Genomic DNA, 20,928 nt, shown 5'->3' on the forward strand with positions numbered 1-20,928 from the left:
GCCTAGCCCATCTTATATTAAAGGGGAACTCCGGCTTCCAAACTAAAATTTGATAAAGAGGCCTACACAACACAGAAACCCCTAATATACACATTACCGTTACCTGTTTCTTCAAAAAGTATGAATAAATGCCATTTTCTATGCTGAAATCCAGCTGCTTAACAGTTCTTCTCTTTCTGCATCATTTGAAATTCTGGCAGGGAAGGAGGGACTAAACACTGATGTTACAAATTGTAACAACTTCTCCACATCTTACAGACCGCATGCAGGAACTACATAACCCACAATGCATTGCTTTGTTCCTTTCCTTATTGAAATCACGTGTGCAGGGAATTGGGGGTTTGGAGGATGCAGGCTGAGGACAGATGACTGCTGATACAAAGTAACAGTAGTCAGTCAGCTCAGCAAAGTAGTCAGATCAGCAGGCGGCTAGGCTTAGGGAACTGTCAGAAACCATTAAAAATCATGAAAAGTCTGCATATTTTTTAATTGATGTATATTGCAAAGAGGCTTGAAATTATGTTTACTTTTCAAAAAGCTTAAGTTATGTTTTTGTGGAGTTCCCCTTTAATTGAAGGTCAACACAAATGTCTGTAGTGATTACAGAGGTTTCAGCAGGTAATTACAATTCCCAGGAAGGATGAAAGGTTATCAACCAGCAGAGAATATCTATACAGAAGAAGAGATATTTCCACGCCACCCTAATTTTAAATACATCAAACCATATTGTCAGGCTTTCAGCTAGACTGTTCGAACATAATGAATATAAGAACATAAATCTCTTCCTGGATATAAGGGCAAAGCGACATAAATAGAAAATGCCCTTAAGAAACATGGTCTTCCAGTATTCCGTGAGAAATTACGTCAAAGGGGAGCGTCGCGCGTTCCTACATACACGTATAGTGATTGGCTGCACCGTTGTCATGGAATTATGTGACGCTACGCGCCAGTTAGCGCAAAGGGTTGCTTTGGAGACGCGCATGCGCATAAAGAGTTGACGGGAGGCGAGAGGATGAAGGTAAAAGAGGCCGGGGATTTGGGGTATACGCTGTTAGTTGTGGGTGAGGGTTAATATGCGTATTCTGTATGAGAACGGAGCTCCGCTCTTTAAGGCACAGCCAGGCTTGTATTTGTGAAGACTGACAATAACTTCCTTTAATAACTAGCAGTGCCCACCTTACAGATCTGGGGTCCTGCTCCCTGCTTGCAATATAATACAGTAATTACGGTATATGAGTAATGAAGGGATGCCCAGTCTGTTATCTTCCAGGGACAGCAGTGTCTGTCTGACTGACTTCTGAGACAATGTAGCACTTGATTAACAAACATGGAGGAGATTGTAACATTTAAACATGAAATAACCCCAATAGGATCGTGTTGCCACCAATATGGCTCAAGTAGGTCAGTTAGGATCAAGTACAATGTACTGTTTTATGATCACAGAGAAGAAGGAAAAGTCTTTTTTAAAAAATTAGAATTATTTGCTTAAAAAAGACTTCATGGGAGATGCTTTCCGTAATTGGGAGCTTTATGGATAATAGGTTTGCAGATCCCCTTTGAGCTTGAACGAGGTTAATGTAGTTTAATATTGTGTTTGTGTCCTGTCTCTGAAGGAGCTGCCGTCCTATCACCATCTGTTATAATCACTGCCTTCTTCAGACTAGAGATTAGGACTGCCATGGTTCTTTCAATGAAAACTGTTACGGTCAAAGTACTGTTCTGCATCTGCAGATGTCATGCAGGGAATGTTCATTTTTGTTTAATAACCAACTTGACAACACCTTTGTCCACCTGTAGTTGTGGGTTTCTGGTGAGCTGCAGGCAGGGAAAGAGATACATCCACATTTCTTCCAAAATGTCTAATGTGCCATAGGTTTCAGAGCTTATAACTGAACTAATGTGATCAGAAAGCTAAGCAAAGTTAGGTACAACCAAACTAGGTATATCTGATAACATTTTTTTCATTACTTGGTCTTTTTCTGTTTCTAGCGTGTATTTTCGTTAACGGAAAAGAGCTTGCTGGGATATCCAATCCATTATGCCTGGCAGAGGAATTTAGGAAACTACATTGCAGTTACAGGGTAGGTAAATATTCATATTCATGTTCATTCATATTGTTGCTGAATAGGCAGGGCATCTTTAGGGCTGCCCATCTAATAACTATGAACAGGCTCCTCTTTCATGTGAGGTTGCAGGCTGAATATGTGGTAAAGATGAACAGTTACTAAATATTTACAGAACTCTCTACAAAAGTATTTACACTACAATGTTCTTATTTAATTATGTTGAAAAAGAGAGGTATGTTTATACATATCCCATTCTTTTTACATCTTTCCCCCCAACATTTTCAATACAAACAAACCCAACTTGGTCAGCTTATGTATGTTTATTTATTTATGTATATTTATTTGTATAGCGCTCCTTGAGGGCAAAGCACTGTACAGCAAAACAATAAATTAGTAGTAACAAACAAGGGGTCATTGGAATAAAAAGTAACAATAAGTGCGTTATTAGAAATACAATTCACATACATATAAAATATAATTACAATACAGATTAAGTGCTCAGTGTCAAGCAAACAAAAGGATGGAGGACCCTACCCCAAAGGGCTTACAGTCTAAATGGGCGGGTCATTTACAGACACAATTCAGAGAGGTATTAAAGTGCTGTAGGTTACAGTGGGTGACACTGTCATATAAGTGCAAGTTTAAGTGTTATCCAGGTGCTCCCAGAGGTAGTCTTTGAGTTTAGTTTAGACATTGAAGGGGTATTCTCTCAGGAGAGATTCAGGAATGGCATCCAAATATAAGGAGCAGCAAGAGAGAAAGGTTTGACGCGGGAAACAGCAGTAGTAGTGGGGGGTACAACCAATCGGTTGCTTTGAGAGCAGCGGAGGTTTAGGCCAGGAACATATAGAGAAACAAGATGAGATTTAGTAAGGTGCAGAGGAGTGAAGGGCTTTGAAGGTTATGAAGGAGTTTATAAGTTATTCTTTGTGTAATAGGAAGCCAAGATGAGTATTTCAGCAGGGGTGGGGCCTGTACCCTTTTCGGTAGTGTAACCTTTTGAGAAGTGTATATACTTTATATGGTTACATCTGACTTGAATTATTTGGGCAATGTGATCTACTAGAAATTGTGATAGGGGTTCAAAAAGACAGGGTTACACAATTGTAAGCCCAAAGACTGTTACTATGACCCTTTTGACTTCTCATATTTGTTAAACTGGCTACAAACTGGCTGAATGATGGACTTGCAACCACACAGATTAGATATTGTTCAGCCTGATTTTGCTTGTTGGTGAACAGGGAACAGTTTTATATACTAACAGAAGGATGAAAGTTACAATATTGTTTCATCTGAATCTAAAGAATCTGATTTAAAATCTGTTAACATTCCAATAATCTCCATTCCAATTAAAATAAGTAATTATACAATTTTAAAAATATGCAGACTTTCTCTGTTTTCGTTTGTATCTGGTGGAACTGGGCCCACTTTTTGTTGGTTTGTCCTACTGTACCTCCACACAGCACTGGGTATTTATTTGGGGTTAAAGTAAATAGCATTTTGATATTTTGGAAAAGATGCCTATTCTATTTTCTTCTAGTGTTGACCATACTGTTAAAATATATGATCGCCATGGACAAAAGAAAGATGAAATTAATTTACCTGGGTGAGTTTCATTAATATTGTCACTGTGTGTATATTATTTTAATATATAATGAAATATAGTTTGTTAAAATTGTCAGTTGTGTAGATGTTAGTTTCTTTTATGAATGTTTATCTTAGTGCTGCATAACGGTAATAAATAATATTAAATATATTAATGTTTTTTGTAGAGTGTGCTTTGCTTTGGACTGGGATAAAGATGGAAATGCGCTGGCTATGGTTGCTGATAAATCTAGCTCCATTTACATGTGGGATCCCAATACTTGCAAAACCAGCCAATTAGACAGCGGTATGAGGTAAGGCGATATTTATAGATCTTTTCTCTGTTTTATTCTGTGATGTTTTAAAAAATTTAGGCTAACAAAACCAGGCCAGTTTGCTAGTTATAGTATTAACTGTACTAAGATGTGTAGGTAAAAAAAGGTGGCTGGCCACTGATAGACTGACGTAATTTGACAAAGTTAACTAGATAACACAAAATTAGACTATAGACAAAAATAATTTGAATAATTTTAGACCACAAAGTAAAAGTCATTTTCCTCTTGTAAACTCCCGCAAGGCACTCGCTTCCATTAAAACACACTTCTATACAAACATCTCATCATGAGTACCAATTCAATGGATGAAAGAGTTCACGTAGGGGAGAGAAGTACTTATTTTCGACTTAGATATTTGAGATTTTTATGTTAATGTAAATGCACATACTTTACGGTGGTATCTGAAAGAAGTATTAAGGGTTTATCCTGAAGAAGTTAGAGCATGGTGGAGCACAGCTTCTTATATAGCCACTTATATTTTTACCCTGCCCAAACTCTGAACACTTAAACATATATGAAACCCCAAGAAATGCATTTGGAAAGGATTCATATATATATAGACATGACCTGTTACATAAATTGCTTTATTTTGATATCTGAGACCAATTAGTTGTGTATATGTATATATAAAAATGTACATGTATAATACTACAGGTTTCTGAATTAGATTATGATCAGGGCTTCACATAAACTCACAGCTCTCCCTTTTGGCCTCAGCTGAAAGCAACCCACAACAATTCTGAGAGTTTTGTATGGCACTACAAAGCAATCAAACCTCTCTGTGGGTCACTGATAAAGAACAAGAAGGACATTTTAGGTATAAAGTTCATAGGGATTCTGGAGTAGTTAAAAAATAAGAATGTCGTGTGGTCGCACAATAAAGCACTGATTAGCAGGTATTCTGCTGTTTCCATATCCCATGATTTAAAAAATAAGAAGTGTCACTGAAGACTAGAGAAACTTGATTCAAGTAGGTCAATGCAAACCATAATGTAGAGAGGGTATGTAAGTTCTGTTTCAGCTGAACTGGTGATAAAAAGGTGCTGCATGTACATTTAGAGGCACATTTATAAAAGGTTGAATTTCGAATTCATGAAAGTTTTTTTAAAAATCTATTAAATTCAAATATACTCGGAATTCGACTTGGGGGTTATTTATGAAAAAAATAGAATATCGAAAACACTAATTGAATTCGACTAAACTCGATTCTAGTTTTTCCTCCTATTAAAAATCGAATGTCAGGAAGGCTACTAACATGTCCACATTGGTCCCTGGACCTGCCCCATACATGAACTCGACTGGTTTTAGGTGGCGAATAGTCAAATTTGATTTCTTAAAGTGCCAGAGTATGATTAAACTCGAAATTCGAATCCAAATAAAAAACTTGAATCGAGTTTGGATAATTCACAATTCAAATGTAAGAGTTTTGACCATAAGAAAAAATTCTAGAATACAAATTTTCAATTCAACCCTTAATAAATCTGCCCCTTAGTCATTTTATTTTGATTGACATTGAGATGGTAATTCTATTATGTTTTTGACCATACAATATTTTTAATATTTTCATATTTAATAATTAAGATTGCTTTACTTTAATCTCTACGATTGAAGTAAAAAACAAACAAACAATAATGGTTCTTTTCACACTGCAGAGATCAGATGTCTTTCTTACTGTGGTCAAAGGCTGGGTCATTGCTAGCTGTTGGGACATCCAAAGGAAGTTTGTTGATTTATAACCTCCAAACCTCTCGCAAAGTGCCTGTGCTTGGTAAGCTACTTCGATTTTTTTTTTTTTTTTTAGTGAAATTAAACATTTTTAGGGCAAATGAAGATATTAGGGCATATTTACAGTTGCAAAAAAAAATCAAATTATTAAAGGTTCTTCAAGCGCTCCTTTCACTTTGTGCAAGGATGGACTCAGCGCTGCTTGGACCATCATGTTCCCTCTTGTGAGTTGTGTGCTTTTCTACTATTGACACAAGAAAACCTTGGAGCTACTGCCACCTCTGAAAGTAGTTAGTAGCGCAAGGATTCCAAGAGTGGCCTGCTCCTAAAAAATCAGGCATAGATGCAATTTTGAGGCAGCCCTTTAATGTACTGTATTATGTACTTGTTCTTGGGAAGAAGTAGTATCCTGAAACCCTCATCTTTCATTTGTTTTCTGACAGGTAAGCACACAAAGCGGGTCACATGCGGGTGCTGGAGCTCACAAAATTTGCTAGCACTTGGCAGTGAGGACAAAATGATAACTGTAAGCAACCAGGAGGGAGACACAATTCGACAGGTAAGCCTGATTATGATCCATGTGCTTTACCCTGCTGAATGAGGTGAAAAAAGATGAAATCACTTGGGGTTGCCAAATATTAGATACTCCCCAGTGCTTTTAGTTATTTACTCAATACCCTAGACCTGTGCTCCTGTTAGGAGAAAATTGCACTGGCACTGGGTACTTCTGATCCAGCACCACTGAGCAATCTTTCTTCTTCCTTCTCATCGCGTGTACATGTGCAGTAGAGTGAAAAGCCAAACAAATACACTAAACACACTACTATGCATGCAGAGTCCTGGGACCTTTGAAGAAGCCTTTGTCATCCCCAGTGATTTCAACTTTATTTTAAATATAAATGTTTGTATTATGCATGATTCAAAGCTAGTTTGGAATACCTGAATAGAATTCTGTTTCTCATTTTCATCAGTGACTAACTTATTTTCTACTGGTCTGTTGTATGGTAGGTGTGCTCTGCTAGCAGGACATATTTGGGTTTTGCGCCCATAAGTGTTATATGGCATTTAGGGTTATATTGTAGTTGAAATCCTGAAGTCCAGTGCCATGTTTAAATCCAAAAATACTTACTTTCAAATCACAATTATCAACTGACCCACTTAGTGAATACTTATGTTATATTTTACTTAACAAACACTGTATTCATATATAATAATTTCATTGAATTAAACCCATTTTACCGTGCAGACCTCCGTGAGGATGGATCCCAGTGATATCCAGTTTTCAGTTATGAAGACTGATGAGCGAGCATCAGCAGGCGAAAGCACAGTAAGTTGTTTCTATGTAACCAGGTTTAGAATAAACTATATTGTACAGATTAACATATTCTACTAAGAACTTTTATTTTTAACAAACGTCATCAGTAATCTAGACCATAAATTAAAATGAATAGTCACTTTTAAATTAAATTTTAGTATACTGTAGATGACATAATCTAAGCAATTTATCTTTATTTATTTTGGGTTTTTGAACGATAAGAGTGATATTTTTTGTTTGTATCTCAATTAATAATGAACATTTTTCTGACCAAGAGAATGTGTTTTTATGCTGTTTTATGCACATATTTATGGTAATAATTGCATTTTAGGTAAGTGTTGTTGTAGGGAGGAAAACCTTGTTTCTCTTCAACCTGAATGATCCAGATAACCCTATAGAACTGGCTTTCCAGCCTCGCTATGGCACTATTGTGTCCCACAAATGGTAAGAGGGGATGGGAAGTAACAGGCAAGTACCCTGCTTTATTCTTTACCTATTTACCTTTCCCTATTTTTTTATATTGAGTTTTCAATACGGAAAATTCCTTACCCTATCATATCTCAGATCTTTCATACAAGCACATTTGCAAATGTTTTTTTTTTTTTTGCAATTGTACACAGGTACGGGGACGGATATATCATGATTGGCTTCTCTCATGGATTCTTTGTTGTGATCTCCACACACATGCGTGAAATTGGCCAAGAGTTATTCCAGGCCCATAACCACAAGGACAGCCTAACAAGCATTGCCATTTCACAGTCATTGGGCAAAGCAGCTTCCTGTGGGGACAATGTGTAAGTAAAACAAAACGGCTTCCTACAGAGTTGGTTATGTGCATGCATTGTCCTGATTTGATTCTGTATACATTTATTATGGGATTTGTCTTCCCTGTGTATACTTTTATATACTTACAATATATAGATTGTACTTTTATGCACTATACATCGCTGCGGCTCCTTAACAGCGCTTTACAAATAACGTTATACATACATACATGTACATTTGTAGGAATACTCTTCAGGGACTTGCCAACTATCATTCGTTATTCTTGCTAATACTGTTGTTCATTACATACTATGTTATGATATACATATATATATAATAGTAATAATAATCTGTATTTTGTTGTAGCATCAAAATCCATGACTTGACTGAACTTAAAGAAATGTATGCCATCATAAACCTGGATGATGAAACTAAAGGTGATTCTTTCCAGTCCATATTAAAGCCATAATTGCATTATTTGTTACAAGATAAATTAGTTTTCTACCCAACACTGGCACTAAAGGGCAGATGCCAGTAGCAATTTAAGATTACTGAGTGTTGATTAAATACAGAATAAAAGAAGTCTGCTTGGTTGCTGTGGGTAATTGCAATGGTGCAATTTAGCACCTGTGTCTGTAACTAAATTTAGATAATTTCCGTTGTGCATTTTACTTACAGTGAGGTTGTTCCTGTACTAACACCCATTATTCACTGCTTCACACTGTTTGAATAATTTAAGCTGCAGATGTTTGTTGGCAATCTTTGTAAATATGTGCAGAAATGCATCACAGGTTATAAAAGCTGCAGGATCACAAGGAATTAAAATGTGTCTTGACTCGAGTGTCTGTATTGTGTGATAAATTCGCACTGAAACTGTCTGAACTGGGCTTGGTATTGATATCAGCTCCATCCCAGTTATCTAGCAGTTCCGTATATAAATACAATATTAGACTGCATTGCTATGTACATACATCTGTAGATTATTTTTCTCTGTGGGGTTTAATAAACTCTGTTCACGTCTCACTCAATTGTAATACTGTTTTTTTTTTGTAGGTTTAGACACCCTTTCTTGGACGGATGATGGCCAGTTGTTAGCTGTATCTACACAGAGAGGGTCCCTCAATGTTTTCTTAACAAAACTTCCAGTTCTTGGGGATACCTGTGGTACTAAAATTGCATATCTCACCTCTCTGCTTGAGGTCACCGTGGCCAACAATGTGGATGGAGTATGTGAAGCCTTAACCTGTGTATAATTCAGTAGCAATGAAACTTTGTATTTATATATATATATATAATGTAGGTCAGAGAACATATGAATTTACAGTAGCCTATGCTGCCATCCAGATCGGGGTGCCCTGGGCTGAATGAGGTCTTCTAAATCTGAGGGATTTTATGTAGTATAGCATCATCATGTTTAGATTATCTGGTCCACAGACATGTTATATTAGTATGCCTACTACATGGAAATGCTAGACAGCATTGACATAAACACAAGGTCAAATAATTAGATTTCATACGTTTTCTAAATATTTACGACAGAGACAAAACGGGTGCATGTTCTGTGCTTTCAGTTGCCTCAACTCACCCTATGGTTTTAGATCCCAAGATTATTTAAGTTAATAGTGGATGCTAAGTATTTTAAATAATAACAACATTGAAAGAAATAATTGAAAGTGAATTCAGTAAAAGTTGTCAATGTAACCAGACGACTGCAGATCTCAACTTGTGTTTCTCCACAGCTGATAATCTGCTCTCCCACTGCTTCTCCGTTCTTGCACTGCCTGCACCCGTTTTCACAATGGTGCAGGCAGACGCGCTGTATTTCAGCACCGAAACATGACATTTTGCATTAAACACCAAAATCTATCCTGCCTCTTAACAAGGAGAGCAGCAGATTCTCTGCTTGTCGTATGCATTGTCTGGCCCAAGCCTTGACATTTATTTCCTAGCTCTTTTCAGTCTGGAGTTATATTAGTTCTGTATCTTTAAAACATTAATTTCAACAAGAATTTTAAGAGGCTCCTGAGCCTTTTTTTTTTTTTTAAAAATGAAGTTAAAATACTGACTCCATATAATTAATGTGCACCTAATATGAAAGTCCTAAGTCAATACCACTTTACCTACCAACTCCACCAATTCATAAGTCTGCAGCATATTGATATGTGTATGCAGGCAAAGCAACAGCCTCCCCAACTAATATGTAGTTGGGTTTGAGCAGAGCTTTACTAGCTGTACTATGCACGTATATTTTTATTTGTTTAGTTTTACTTATGTACACAGTGCTGCAGCAGCGGTCATTGCAATAATAAACACAAAGTACAATTACATTCTGTCCCAGTAAACATAATTGTGTCGTGGATGTGGGATTTTCTCCTTATGAGTCTTCCCAGGGCTTCCAATTGATTGATTGTTGTCCCAGACGAGCCTGTGCTGCCAAATAATGCAAAGATCCTCTTATTTGGGAACATCACCAAACAAACGTATTATTTAGCATATAGTCAGCTTCCAGCATTACCTTCTCATATAAATCTAAGAACTAGAGATAACTGCTGGAATGATTATTTTGTTTTTCAAAGGCACTTTCACCGCTGCATAATACAGACAGCTTAGTTTTAGGGGCAGATTTATCAAGGATTGAATTGAAAATTCGAATTTCGAGTTTATTTTAGTGTAATAGTCCAAATTCGATTCAATTTTAAAAAATAAATCAAAATTCAAATTTCAAAATGTATCATTTACTGTCCCTTTTAAGAATTCAAATTTGACTATGCAGGTTGATCCTATACACCCAAATTTAAAAAAAATTTAATTAAATTTAATTGAATAATTTCAATTGGTCTTTTTTTTTTCTTTCGAATTTCGAGTTTATGGGAGTTTTTAGAAACTCCCATAAACTCAAAATTCGACCCTTGATAAATCTGCCCCTTAATGTCTCTCTGTGAATCAGATTATAAACCATTGTGTCTCTTGTTTCGTAGGAGTTACCCATAACAGTTTCTGTGGAAGTGGAACCCAATTTTGTTGCGGTTGGGCAATATCATTTAGCTGTTGGCATGAACAACAGAGCTTGGTTCTATGCACTTACACCAAATGGTAAGCCCTGTTAAAGGGATGCATAATAATGTAATTTTCTCTGACCCAGGAATGACATCCTTTATGAGGGTGGGACAAAGAGCTAATATGCTTGGCTCACTGTGGCCCACAAGCTTTTTTTCATTCTCCCATCTTAAGCTCACTGTTAAAGCTCATCAGTTAAAGCCTGGATGTGTCAGTATCGTTTAACATTGTTGCATATAATGATGTTCCAGGGTGAACTGCAAAGAGTGGGCAACTTCTTTTAAGAATTTAATTCCGAGAACCTTCTTTTATTTGGCAGTAGAAATAGAAAATATGCTCTTATTATTAACCATCAACTTAAAGTGGATGTTCAACTTAAAATGTACTTTATGAATAATCTTTGGTATAGGTATGGTAAGAAAAAGACTTAAGGGCAGATTTATCAAGGGTCGAAGTGAATTTGAGGGAATTTTCGAAGTAAAAAAATTCGAAATTCAAAGTAATTTTTTGTAAACTGCGACCATCGAATAGGATACTACGACTTCGAATTTACTTCGACTTCGATTCGAAGTAAAAATCGTTTGAATATTTAACCATTCGATAATCAAAGTACTGTCTCTTAAAAAAAACTTTGACTTCAATACCTGCCGAATTGCTATGTTAGCCTATGGGGACCCTGTACAAACTTTTTCTTTACACATCGAATAAAAATCCTTTGACCGTACGCTACAATCCTTATAATCGTTTGATTCGAACGATTTTTATTCGATCGTAGGATTGCCAAATTCTGTGAAAAAACTTCAAATTCGATATTCGAATTTGAAGTTTTTCAATTCGATGGTCGAATTTCAAAGTTTTTTGTACTTCGAAATTCGACCCTTGATAAATCTGCCCCTTAATGTTATTTTCTCTGCAGTTGTTTTATTTGAGTTTATTTCTTTAAATTTAAAGTGGTTGTTGCACTGGAATGATTGACTAGAAAATAAGGATAAGGCAAGGAGCTTTATAGAGGAATAAGTAATTATTTAAAAATAGTAATTACAAATACAATTCAGATTTTTGGTTACTGTGGTTTACCTATTAATATCCTTTATTTCTGTATGCTGAAGTTGCAACCAATAAATAAAAAAACTTTTTTAAAAAAAATTTCAGGTCAGAAAGAGTCATACAGGTATGGGATCCGTTATCTGGAAACCCATTATCTAGAAAGCTTTACGGAAATTCTGTCTCCCACAGATGCCATTATAATTAAATAATCCATAATTTTTTAAACAATTTCTTCTTTCTCTGTAATAATAAAACAGTAGCTTGTACTTGATCCAAACTAAGATATGATTAATCCTTATTGGAAGCAAAAACAGCCTATTGGGTTTATTTAATGTTGTGATTTTCTAGTAGACTTAAGACATGAAGATCCAATTTACAGGAAAGATCCCTTATCCAGAAACCCCCAGGTCCTGAGCATTCTGGATATCAGATCCCATACCTTTAATTGAATAATTAGAAAAGTCCAAAATGTAGAGAAATAAGAAAAGTCGCAAAGTGTCTTAAATGTTGACACTACTCGTACTAGATGGTAATTTTAAGATGACATTTCACTTTAAACTGAATAGCACTCCTAATAGAGCAAAGTATATATTATATTCCAGCTAAGTGAAGTATGTATTTGCCTCAGCTGAGACAAGCAATATGGTAGCTGATAACTATAATATGCAGATAATTAATTTAATTTCATTACTGATGCCTGCAAATTATATTGTCATATTATAGTAAATTAAACTCTAAATTAAATACCATCTTATTGAAAGCTGTTTTCTTGCTGATCAGGGATAATGAACAGATATCTGTACTCACTAAGTAACAAACTGTCTATGCTCTAGGTGTAGAAAAGCTGATGGACATGGAATACCTGGGATCAGTCGCCAACATGTGCTTGAATTCTGATTATGCTGCTGCACTTTTTGAGGGAAAAGTACAGCTTCATGTGGTAAGTTTTATATTTTTTCTGTATAAATTACCCCATAGATATATTATATTCATAGTAGCACGCTTTAATTGTGGCACACACAGTGTTTTGTATGTTCTCTTTGGGCTACTCTTATGGTAAAAAAACTCCTTAAAGTCAGGTAAGGATAGTTTGGTTATCCCTACTGATAGCACCAAGTTCTGTCATAGGCAGTTTCAAATTCATATGAATTTACATTTTTTACCACTGGCATGTTTTAGATTGTACTTACAATATTTTCTTAGATAGAGAATAAAGATGAGGATGCTCAAGAAGAGAGGGAAACCAGACTTTTTCCAGCATCCGATGATAAATGCAGAATTCTTTGCCATGCTTTGACTGGAGATTTCTTGATTTATGCAACAAATGTAAGTTTGTATTTCTTTTAAATCAAGTCAGATATCTGTATTGCAGAAATGTTCTGTACATTATCTTTGCTTTTTATTTATTAGGCATACTAGATACTTAATATTAAACTATAGATTTATTTAGACAGGAAAATAGTGTCTGCTGAAATAGAGTGACCAATTTTTGGTGTAGAATAGGGCTGAAGAATGTTGGTAATTCAGCTGTAGTTGGACCTGCAAGTGTATTTTTGTGCCCCACCCCACAATCATCATGGCCACTCATTGCCTGTGTTTCGCCCCACTTATGGGCATATTTTTCACATATTTTGCTGTCCATACTTTAAAGCTGGCCATGCATGTGTATATCTGCTAGTTTGCTGAACTTTTCCAATCTGACCATTCAAGTAATGGGCCAATTCTGGCTGATATTATCAGTTCCCTATAAAATTAGATCATATGGGTGACACATACTATTCTGTGCATCTAAAGCCTTATGTAGTCCTTGCCTTGCTGGATTTTTCTGTTGTCTGTGACATAGTTAAAATTATTTGCAATACATTATATATGGAATGATTTACTTCCTACTTTAAAATTCAAGAATCTGAGAAACCCCATCACAATATAGTTTTTGGAATTCATGGAACTTCAAATATCTTCCTCATTTAAAGTTTTATTGAGTTAGGTGGCAGAAATGGTATCACCATCATATAAATTATGACAACATTAAGGTGGAGATTTATCAAGGGTCGAATATTTCAAATTCAATTTGGAATTTTTGAGTATCAAAATTCACACATTCAAATTTGAATCCCCTTATTCAATTGTAAAATAGAATGTGAGATTTATCACACCGCGACCATGGAAGTAGTCCTAATTCGAATATTCGCAACCAAAAACCTGCCATGTTCATGTACAAGTCAATGGCAGAGGTCCATTAAACCATTTGGAGATGTTATTAGCCTTCCTGACATTCAAGCTTTTTTTTCTGGTGAATGATTTGATTCATACGAATTCAAATTTTTGGGTTGGAACCATTCGATCGAATATTAGACTTAGATTAGAATATTATAATTTTTTCTTACATAACCTCCCAGTTGAATTGTGAGTATATTCGAATAAAAAAAATTCACATTCATTCAAAATTCGACCTTTGATAAATGGGCCTCTAAGCATCACTCATAAGCAAATATTTTCAGATGTGATAGGTTTGTGACATCATGAACAATAGTATCGCTATTATAGTAAATAATGATAGCACATAAATATGTAACTGTTGTTATTTCACTTTAGACTGGGCTCATTAAGTTTTTCTACTTGGAAGACTGGCAGTATGTAAACGAATACCGGCATTCTGTAAGCATACGGAAAATCTTTCCTGATGCCACTGGCACCACATTGGTTTTGATTGATGAGAAAACGGAAGGCTTTGTGTACTGCCCGGTAAGAATGAGCTTCTTTGAATCTTTGAAGTGTAAACCAGGTATTTATTGCATTTTATACAATGATGTTATGGAGTAACTGAGCAGCCCAATCCAGGAAGTTTAGCAACCAATCTAGTAAACAGTAGCAAACATCCAGGAGTTAGCTGTTATTAGTCTTGTCCGTTAATTACATTTATGAAAGAAGCATCTTATAATTAATAAAACTGGTGCAAATTTGGTCAGTTAGTACATAATTCTTGTGCATATTTTTTGCATCCCAAGCATACCTTCTTGCCAATAGCTTGTGGATCAACAGGGGCTGACACATTAAAAGGAACAGTAACAAAACAAAATTAAAGTGTTTTAAAGTAATACAAATATAATGCAGTGTTGCTCTGCATTGGTAAATCTGCTGTGTTTGCTTCAGAAACACTACTATTTTTTATATAAATAAGCTGCTGTGTAGCAATGGGGGCAGCCATTCAAAGGGAAAAAGACTCAGGTTACACAGAAAATAGCAGGTAAGCTCTGTAGAACATAATGGTGTTATCTGTTATCCCCTATTTAACCTGTGCCATATAGCCTTTTTTCAATTTCCGCCATTGCTACTCAGCAGCTTGTTTATATGAACTATAGTAGTGTTTCTGAAGCAAACACATCAGTTTTACCAGTGCAGGGCAACACTACATGATATTTTCATTACATAAAAACACTTTCATATTTTGGTGTTACTGTTCCTTTAACCAGCAATAGTGTATTTACTTACCAGGCACAGTGGGGAAAGTGCAGACACAATTGGATTAAATTCTATGTATGGGACCTGTTATCCAAAATGCTTGGGACATGGGGGGGTCTGGAGTTTCCTTGGTCTTTATTAGCATTTAGCTTTAATAAACCACCTGCCCCCAACCCCCTCTGATGTGTGTTGTCCAAAAGGTAAAAATAAATACTATGTAAAGACAAACACTGTTTAAGCTGCATTTAATAGAAAAATGTACCTGTTCCAACTTACATACAAATTCAACGTAAGAACAAACCTACAGACTCTATCTCGTACATAACGTGGGTACTGCCTGTATATCTTAGTGTGGATCAAGTACAAGGTACTGTTTTAATATTACAGAGAAAAAGGAAATCACTTTTTAATTTGGATAAAATGGTGTCTTTGGGAGATTGCTTTTCTGTAATTCAGAGCTTTTTGGATAACAGGTTTCCAGATAACCAGTCCCATACCTGTGCTGTTCAGAATAGTCTAACTCCCATTCTTCTGCAGTCCCTTTGTTTTACTTCTTCCAGTGTGTGCTGTTATATTTGTGTTTTTGATTTACAGCTGAATGATAATCTGTATGAGATTCCAAATTTTTCCCCAACCATTAAAGGAATTTTATGGGAAAACTGGAGAATGGACAGGAGTGTCTTTGTTGCCTATGATGACGATAAATTGTACACTTACGTCTTTCATAAGGACACCATACAAGGTAAAGCTACTGACATATGTCCCTAAATTATTATATGGAGACTATTCTGCATTGTATCGGGTATCATAGCGCTGGCGGGGGACACTGTTAAAAAAAAAAAAATCTACTGTTATCCCCAACCAGACTGCGGGCTCTATTAGCCCATACCTTTGGTTGAGGATAACATTTTTACCCAACAGGTGCCCTTTAATATATATTTCCCTTTATAATATAATGTATTATTTGTTGGAATTAAAGTAACGTGAAGAATTTAACAGTGCTTTTCATAAACTATTTTGATTTTAATCCTGTATCACCACACATTGATAATAAACCATAAGATGACCATAATTAAACCATAATCAATTTGCCATTATATATATATATATAATTACATTTTGATATATACTGTATATACAGACACAGTCGTGCGTGAAAGTTTGTGAACCCTTTAAAATTGTCTTTATTTTTATATGAATGTGACCTAAAACTTCATCTGATTTTCAAACAAGTCCTAAAAGTAGTAACTAGTAAAACCTAGTTAAATACATGACCAAATATAATAATTTTTGTTTCATTTGTTTAACTAGGTTTTCTTCATCTACTTTTAGGACTTGTTTGAAAATCAGATGATGTTTTAGATCACATTCATATAAAAATATAAACAAATTTAAAGGGTTCACAAACTTTAACTCACGACTGTATATAGAGAGAGTCTTATGCAATTGCTGTTCATTAGTTAAAGGGATACTGTCATGGGAAAAAAAAAAATTCAAAATGAATCAGTTAATAGTGCTGCTCCAGCAGAATTCTGCGCTGAAATCCTTTTCTCAAAAGAGCAAACAGATTTTTTTATATTCAATTTTGAAATCTGACATGGGGGCTAGACATATTGTCAATTTCCCAGCTGCCCCAAGTCATGTGACTTGTGCTCTGATAAACTTCAATCACTCTTTAGGGCTGGGACACACTGGGCGATTTGGGGAGATTTAGTCGCCTGGCGACTAATCGCCGCGACTTTCCACGACCAATCTTCCCCGAATGCTTCCCCTCGCTCTGCGCCTGGCTAAAATGAAAAATCGCCTGCGCTAATCACACGCGGCGATTCGTTTTCCGAAGTCGCCCGAAGTTTCCTCGTGAGGCAACTTCGGGCGACTTCGGAAAACGAATCGCCGTGTGTGATTAGCGCAGGCGATTTTTCATTTTATCCAGGCGCAGAGTGAGGGAAGGCATTCGGGGAGAAAAGTCGCTGCGATTAGTCGCCAGACGACTAAATCTCCCCAAATCGCCCAGTGTGTCCCAGCCCTTACTGCTGTACTACAAGTTGGAGTGATATCACCCCCTCCCTTCCCCCCCCCAGCAGTCAAACAAAAGAACAATGGGAAGGTAACCAGATAACAGCTCCCTAACACAAGATAACAGCTGCCTGGTAGATCTAAGAACAACACTCAATAGTAAAAACCCATGTCCCACTGAGACACATTCAGTTACATTGAGAAAGAAAAACAGCAGCCTGCCAGAAAGCATTTCTCTCCTAAAGTGCAGGCACAAGTCACATGACCAGGGGCAGCTGGGAAATTGACAAAATGTCTAGCCCCATGTCAGATTTCAAAATTGAATATAAAATAATCTGTTTGCTCTTTTGAGAAATGGATTTCAGTGCAGAATTCTGCTGGAGCAGCACTATTAACTGATGCGTTTTGAAAAAAACATGTTTTCCAATGACAGGATCCCTTTAAATGATTGCTATACAAGTGATTTTGTGCACTGACCAACTTCTTCTTTCTCTTTTTGTGTCCTTAAACTGGTTGCATGCTATTATTTAGCATCCATGTAATAACATTGTTTCCACCAGGATCAAAGGTTATTTTTGCTGGGGGAACCAAGCTACCATTCTCACATAAGCCAGTTCTTCTACACAATGGAGACTTAACCTGTCAGACTCAGAGCGGCAAATTAAACAACATAAATTTGAGCACCCATAGCTTTCTTGGCAGTACAGGAGATGCAGGGGCCACTGAGCTGAAACAAATGTTGACCCAGGCTTTAATGCTGCGAAGGTAGGTGATTCTTATAAATAATCCATTGGCACTGTTAAAGCAGTCAATCCAATTGCAGGTAGGTTCCCTATGATACCAGTTGTGGGTGCTATACAGAATACCTTATAGAGTATCACTGCAGGGTTTTAAGAGGGGGTAAAATAATCTTGTGAAGTATTGTAGCAAAACAGCAGCAGTAACAAAGAAGAGCACATTTCTTCCCCATAGCTCCAACACTTTCTTATTATTTGCATGTTCATTACATGGACAAATTGCCAGTTTAAAGCCATTGGCATTTCATTGGCTCCTCCTGCCCATATCTATCTTGTTGGACATCACGGATCTAGGGGACTTTCACTATGCCTGGCAACAAGCCACAGGTCTGGTTATTGTGGTGCAATACCTTTGTGCACAGTATCCTTACTGAACCACACAGATGTTGGTGCACATGTCCAAGGAGTCATTTTGTCAGTGTTACATTGTAATAATTGGGTACCCTTAAAAATTGTCACACACTGGATCCCCCACTTTATGCCAGCAAGAAAATAGCAGCAAACAAAATAGCAGAGCATCAAGAAAGATCTATTTACACTATAGTAAATAAAGCCCCATTGTAAAATGTAAAATGTGGTTAGTTTGCTGTATGTTTTGAGATGCAATCTAATTTTAAAAGAAAACTATACCCCCCAAACAATGTAGGTCTCTTTAAAAAGATATTACATAAAACAGCTCACATGTAAAACCCTGATTCATGTAAATAAACCATTTTCATAATAATATACTTTTCTAGTAGTATGTGCCATTGGGTAATCATAAATAGAAAATTGCCATTTTAAAAATAAGGGCCGTCCTCTGGTATCGTATGATTCACTGAGCATACCAAACTATACTTGTTAGGTCACATGAGCCAATTAACAGACAGAGTTCTGTCTTTTGCTTCAACACTTCTTCCTGTTACAGTTAAGAGTTGAAGTATTTCTGGTCAGGTGATCTCTGAGGCAGCACACAGACCATCAATAAATGGTAGCTCAAGGCAAGAGATGTAAAAGGGCAATATTTACTTAAATATATATTCCAGTTTGGTAACATTCTTTAATATGCCACTTAATATGTTGTAAACTATATGTTGCTAAAGTGTTCATTTTGGGGGTATACTTTTCCTTTAAGAAAATATGACGTTTGATGTTTTCACATGATTGTTATTTGGTTAGATTTTCTGATGCTTGGGACCTGTGCAAGACGTTAAATGACCAGTTAGGTTGGAATGAGCTGGCCAGAGCTTGTCTGCACCATATGGAAGTTGAGTTTGCAATCCGAGTCTATAGAACCATTGGAAACGTGGGCATGGTAATGTCCCTTGAACAGATTAAGGTAGGTATTGTATTTAGAAAGGTATATCAAATCAAAACAATATTTTGTTTCCATTCTGAAACTAATAAATGGCAGTTTTCCAATCAGTAGATCCGTCTTTTTTATTAAAAAGGTAAAGAATTGTTGGTTCCCCAATTGTTGCTGAACTACTGCCTCCATTATGCTCTTTAGAGAGAGAATTGCTGGGATTTGTGTGAATGCTTTAATGGGGAGCCTTTTGTCATTGTGCTGGAAATGCAACCTGCTGCCTTCCTGCTGTTATTCAACTAAAGATCCCCTAGAAAATACAAAATCAGTGTATGATTTTTTTTTTTTTTGCTAGGGCATCGAAGATCACAACCTTTTAGCTGGACATCTTGCTATGTTTGCCGGTGACTTCAACCTTGCTCAGGATCTCTATCTGGCATCAGGTTCTCCTGCAGCTGCTTTAGAGGTACAACTCTTTGTGCAAAGAGATCCTCAAGGGCCAATAATAGAAGAAAACTTCTTAAAGCAAATCCTTTTCAGATTCACTTGTATTTGCATGTTCTAGCCTTTCTTAAAAATGAGGAAAGTTGCAACAAAATACCATAGCAATCTCTTGGAATGACATTATCCTGTAAAATATGTTAACAAATCATTTATATCTTGCCAATCTTTCCAATCTTTAACTGAAGTTTAACTGCATTTTTTAAATTCCCAGATGAGACGAGATTTGCAGCATTGGGACAGTGCCCTGCAGCTAGCTAAGCGCTTGGCTCCTGACCAGATTCCATTCATTTCAAAGGAGTATGCCATGCAGCTGGAATTCACGTATGTTCCACCAACACATGTGCACATAAACACTTATTTGTAATGTTCCAGGTCATGGACACTCAGTACACACTCTTCTGTTAATATCTTCCTTGCACAGATAAAGGGGATTAAAGGAAAACTATACCCCCACAATGAATACTTAAGCAACAGATAGTTTATATCAAATTGAATGACATATTAAAGAATCTTACCAAACTGGAATATATATTTACATAAATATTGCCCTTTTACATCTCTTGCCTTGAACCACCATTTCGTGACTATCTGTGCTGCCTCAGAGATCACCTGACCAGAAATACTACAGCACTAACTGTAACAGGAAGAAGTGAGGAAGCAAAAGGCAGAACTCTGTCTGTTAATTGGCTCATGTGACCTTACATGTGGTTTGTATGTGTGCACAGTGCATCTTACGATCTCAGGGGGCGGCCCTTATTTTTTAAAATGGCAATTTTCTATTTATGATTACCCAATGGCACATACTACTAAAAAAGTATATTATTATGATAATGGTTCATTTACATGAAGCAGGGTTTTACATATGAGCTGTTTTACTCAGTATCTTTTAATAGAGACCTACATTGTTTGGGGGGTATAGTTTTCCTTTAAAGTAGTGCATATTAACAATTTCTTTTGATTTTGTGTTTCT

General features: G+C 36.3%; 1 protein-coding gene across 1 annotated transcript in view; it reads left to right on the plus strand.

Moving 5' to 3' along the window:
* Positions 1–911: 911 nt before the first annotated feature.
* Positions 912–20,928, plus strand: part of wdr19.L (WD repeat domain 19 L homeolog) — a 36,749-nt gene continuing 16,732 nt past the window's right edge. The window contains exons 1-20 of the mRNA XM_018229159.2: positions 912–1,018; positions 1,990–2,081; positions 3,607–3,672; positions 3,839–3,964; positions 5,638–5,753; positions 6,154–6,269; positions 6,957–7,037; positions 7,357–7,469; positions 7,646–7,819; positions 8,157–8,227; positions 8,844–9,016; positions 10,769–10,883; positions 12,728–12,834; positions 13,098–13,220; positions 14,490–14,639; positions 15,951–16,098; positions 17,933–18,137; positions 19,328–19,487; positions 19,810–19,920; positions 20,170–20,279. Coding sequence (XP_018084648.1) covers positions 1,013–1,018; positions 1,990–2,081; positions 3,607–3,672; positions 3,839–3,964; positions 5,638–5,753; positions 6,154–6,269; positions 6,957–7,037; positions 7,357–7,469; positions 7,646–7,819; positions 8,157–8,227; positions 8,844–9,016; positions 10,769–10,883; positions 12,728–12,834; positions 13,098–13,220; positions 14,490–14,639; positions 15,951–16,098; positions 17,933–18,137; positions 19,328–19,487; positions 19,810–19,920; positions 20,170–20,279 — 2,363 coding nt within the window. The 5' untranslated portion in view covers positions 912–1,012. The remainder of the gene's footprint in view (positions 1,019–1,989; positions 2,082–3,606; positions 3,673–3,838; positions 3,965–5,637; positions 5,754–6,153; positions 6,270–6,956; positions 7,038–7,356; positions 7,470–7,645; positions 7,820–8,156; positions 8,228–8,843; positions 9,017–10,768; positions 10,884–12,727; positions 12,835–13,097; positions 13,221–14,489; positions 14,640–15,950; positions 16,099–17,932; positions 18,138–19,327; positions 19,488–19,809; positions 19,921–20,169; positions 20,280–20,928) is intronic.

This window comes from Xenopus laevis, chromosome 1L (genome assembly GCF_017654675.1).
Source record: "Xenopus laevis strain J_2021 chromosome 1L, Xenopus_laevis_v10.1, whole genome shotgun sequence".
Classification (NCBI taxonomy): domain Eukaryota; kingdom Metazoa; phylum Chordata; class Amphibia; order Anura; family Pipidae; genus Xenopus; species Xenopus laevis.